This window comes from Parus major, unplaced genomic scaffold, assembly GCF_001522545.3.
Source record: "Parus major isolate Abel unplaced genomic scaffold, Parus_major1.1 Scaffold382, whole genome shotgun sequence".
NCBI lineage: Eukaryota > Metazoa > Chordata > Aves > Passeriformes > Paridae > Parus > Parus major.
In genome coordinates this window covers 41,155-43,551 of record NW_015379302.1, presented here as the reverse complement: position 1 = coordinate 43,551, position 2,397 = coordinate 41,155, and the positions used below count along the sequence as shown (strand labels likewise).

General features: G+C 66.3%; 1 protein-coding gene across 1 annotated transcript in view; it reads left to right on the top strand.

Moving 5' to 3' along the window:
• The window catches only part of OSBPL7 (oxysterol binding protein like 7), an 8,189-nt gene that overhangs the window by 4,015 nt on the left and 1,777 nt on the right, over nucleotides 1-2,397 (top strand). The window contains 5 exon segments of the mRNA XM_015616248.3: nucleotides 17-277; nucleotides 1,013-1,150; nucleotides 1,237-1,300; nucleotides 1,399-1,477; nucleotides 1,571-1,715. Of these exon segments, the coding sequence (XP_015471734.1) occupies nucleotides 17-277; nucleotides 1,013-1,150; nucleotides 1,237-1,300; nucleotides 1,399-1,477; nucleotides 1,571-1,715 (687 nt within the window).

The following is a 2,397-nucleotide window of genomic DNA, read 5'->3' as shown; positions in this document are numbered from 1 at the left end:
GGGGGTGCCGGCAGAGCCGCCGCCGCTGGAGCCGCCGCTGGAGCTGCCGGGGCCGGACCCGCGGCGGAGGAGCCGCCTGCCCGCTCCCCCAGCACCCTCGGGGGACGTGAGCCTGTGGGGGCTCCTGAGGAGCAGCGTGGGCAAGGACCTGTCCCGGGTGGCGCTGCCCGTGCAGCTGAACGAGCCGCTCAACACCCTGCAGAGGCTCTGCGAGGAGCTCGAGTACAGCGCGCTGCTCGACCGGGCCAGCCGCGCCCGGGACCCCCGGCAGCGCCTGGTGAGCGGGGACACCGCGGGGACAGCGCGGGGACAGCGCAGGGACACTGTGGGGACACTGAGGGGACACCGCGGGGACAGCGCGGGGACACGGAGGGGACAGCGCGGGGACAGTGAGGGGACACTGCGGGGACACTGCGGGGACAGCGTGGGGACAGGGCGGGGACACTGAGGGGACACTGAAGGGACACTGCAGGGACAGCGCGGGGACACGGCGGGGACAGCATGGGGACATGGCGGGGACAGTGCAGGGACACCGCAGGGACACCGAGGAGACAACGTGGGGACAACGCGGGGACACTGTGGGGACACCGAGGGGACAATGTGGGGACACTGTGGGGACACTGCGGGGACAGCGTGGGGACACTTGGGGAGCTTTGAGGCTTGAGGGGATTTGGGGGACATGGGGAAGCTCAGGGGATGTGGGAGCGAGGGGAACTCAGGGGACACTGGAAGTTTGGGGTGCTTTAGGGAGAATTTGGGGATTTTGGGGACACGGGGGAGCCCAAGAACGTGTGGGGACAGGGAGAATTTGGGGACACAGGGGAGCCTGAGGCCATGGCAGAATGGGGAGAATTTGGGGATTTTGAGGACACAGGGGAGCCCGAGGCCATGTGGGGACAGGGAGAATTTGGGGATTGAGTGGGCTCAGAGGTGCTGGAGGACACCTGGACCTCCCGGGACTCACGGGAACGGGGCAGGACACGCGTGGTGACAGCGGTGGCCGCGGTGACAGGTGTACGTGGCCGCCTTCGCCGTGTCCGCCTACGCCTCCACCTACTACCGGGCGGGCAGCAAACCCTTCAACCCCGTGCTGGGCGAGACCTACGAGTGCGTGCGGCCCGACCGCGGCTTCCGCTTCATCAGCGAGCAGGTGGGCACTGGGGGGGCCCTGGGGGGGCACCCCGGGGATGGATGGGGTGCTGGAATGTCCCTCCTTGTCCCCCTGTCCCCCCCCAGGTCTCCCACCACCCTCCCATCTCCGCCTGCCACGCCGAGTCTGAAAATTTCGTCTTCTGGCAAGGTGAGCGCCCGCCGGGGGGGCACCGGGAGGGTCCCCCAGAAGGGTGGGGGGACTTGGGGGGGTCTCACCTCCTCCTCCTCCTCCTCCTGCGCCTCCAGACATGAGGTGGAAGAACAAATTCTGGGGCAAATCCCTGGAGATCGTCCCCATGGGCACAGTCAACGTCCAGCTGCCCAGGTGAGACCCCAGCCCCGCAGGTGGGACCCCTCCCATCCCCACCCCCCGCGCCCCTCGGCCCTCCGTGCCCACCCACGAGCGCGGTGGCCGCAGGACCGGGGACCACTACGAGTGGAACAAGGTGACCACGTGCATCCACAATGTGCTGAGCGGGCCGCGCTGGATCGAGCACTACGGCGAGGTGCTGATCCGCAACACCCGCGACGCCTCCTACCACTGCAAGCTCACCTTCTGCAAGGTGTGCCCGCCCCGCCCCGCCCCTTCCTGCCCAGGCTCCGCCCACACGCTGCCCTGACTCCACCCTCTCGGATTATTATACCCCTGGCCCCACCCCCTCAGGTTAATTAGCCCAGTGCTGATTTGGTAATTAAACACTGTGTTGTTGTTCCGCCCCTTGTCTGGCCCCACCCCGCACTTATGGCTCTGCCCCTTACCAGTAGCCCCGCCCCCTCTCCAGTGGCTCCGCCCCCTTAGTGCCCCACCCTTCCAAAATATGCCAATCACTCCTGGCCCATCCTATTCCCAGTAGCCCCGCCCCTTCCCAGTGACTCCTCCCATCACTGCCCCACCCTTTCCCAGTAGCCCCACCCCTTCCCAATTACCCCACCCTTTCCAGAAGCTTCCTCCTCATGGCCCCACCCTTTTCCCAGTAGCCCTCACTCTTTCTCAATAGCTCCACCCCTTTCCTATGGCCCCGCCCTTTCCCAAAGACTCCCCCAACGACTCCACAGTTTCCAGAAAACTCCTCCCATCACTCCTGGCCCCACCCTTTTCTCAATAGCCCCGCCTTTCCTCAATGACCCCACCCTATCATAGCCACGCCCTCTCCCAATAGCCCCACCCTTTCCTAGGGCTCCACCCTTCCTCAGTGACCCCACCCTGTTATAACCACGCCCTCTCCCAATAGCCCCGCCCTTTCC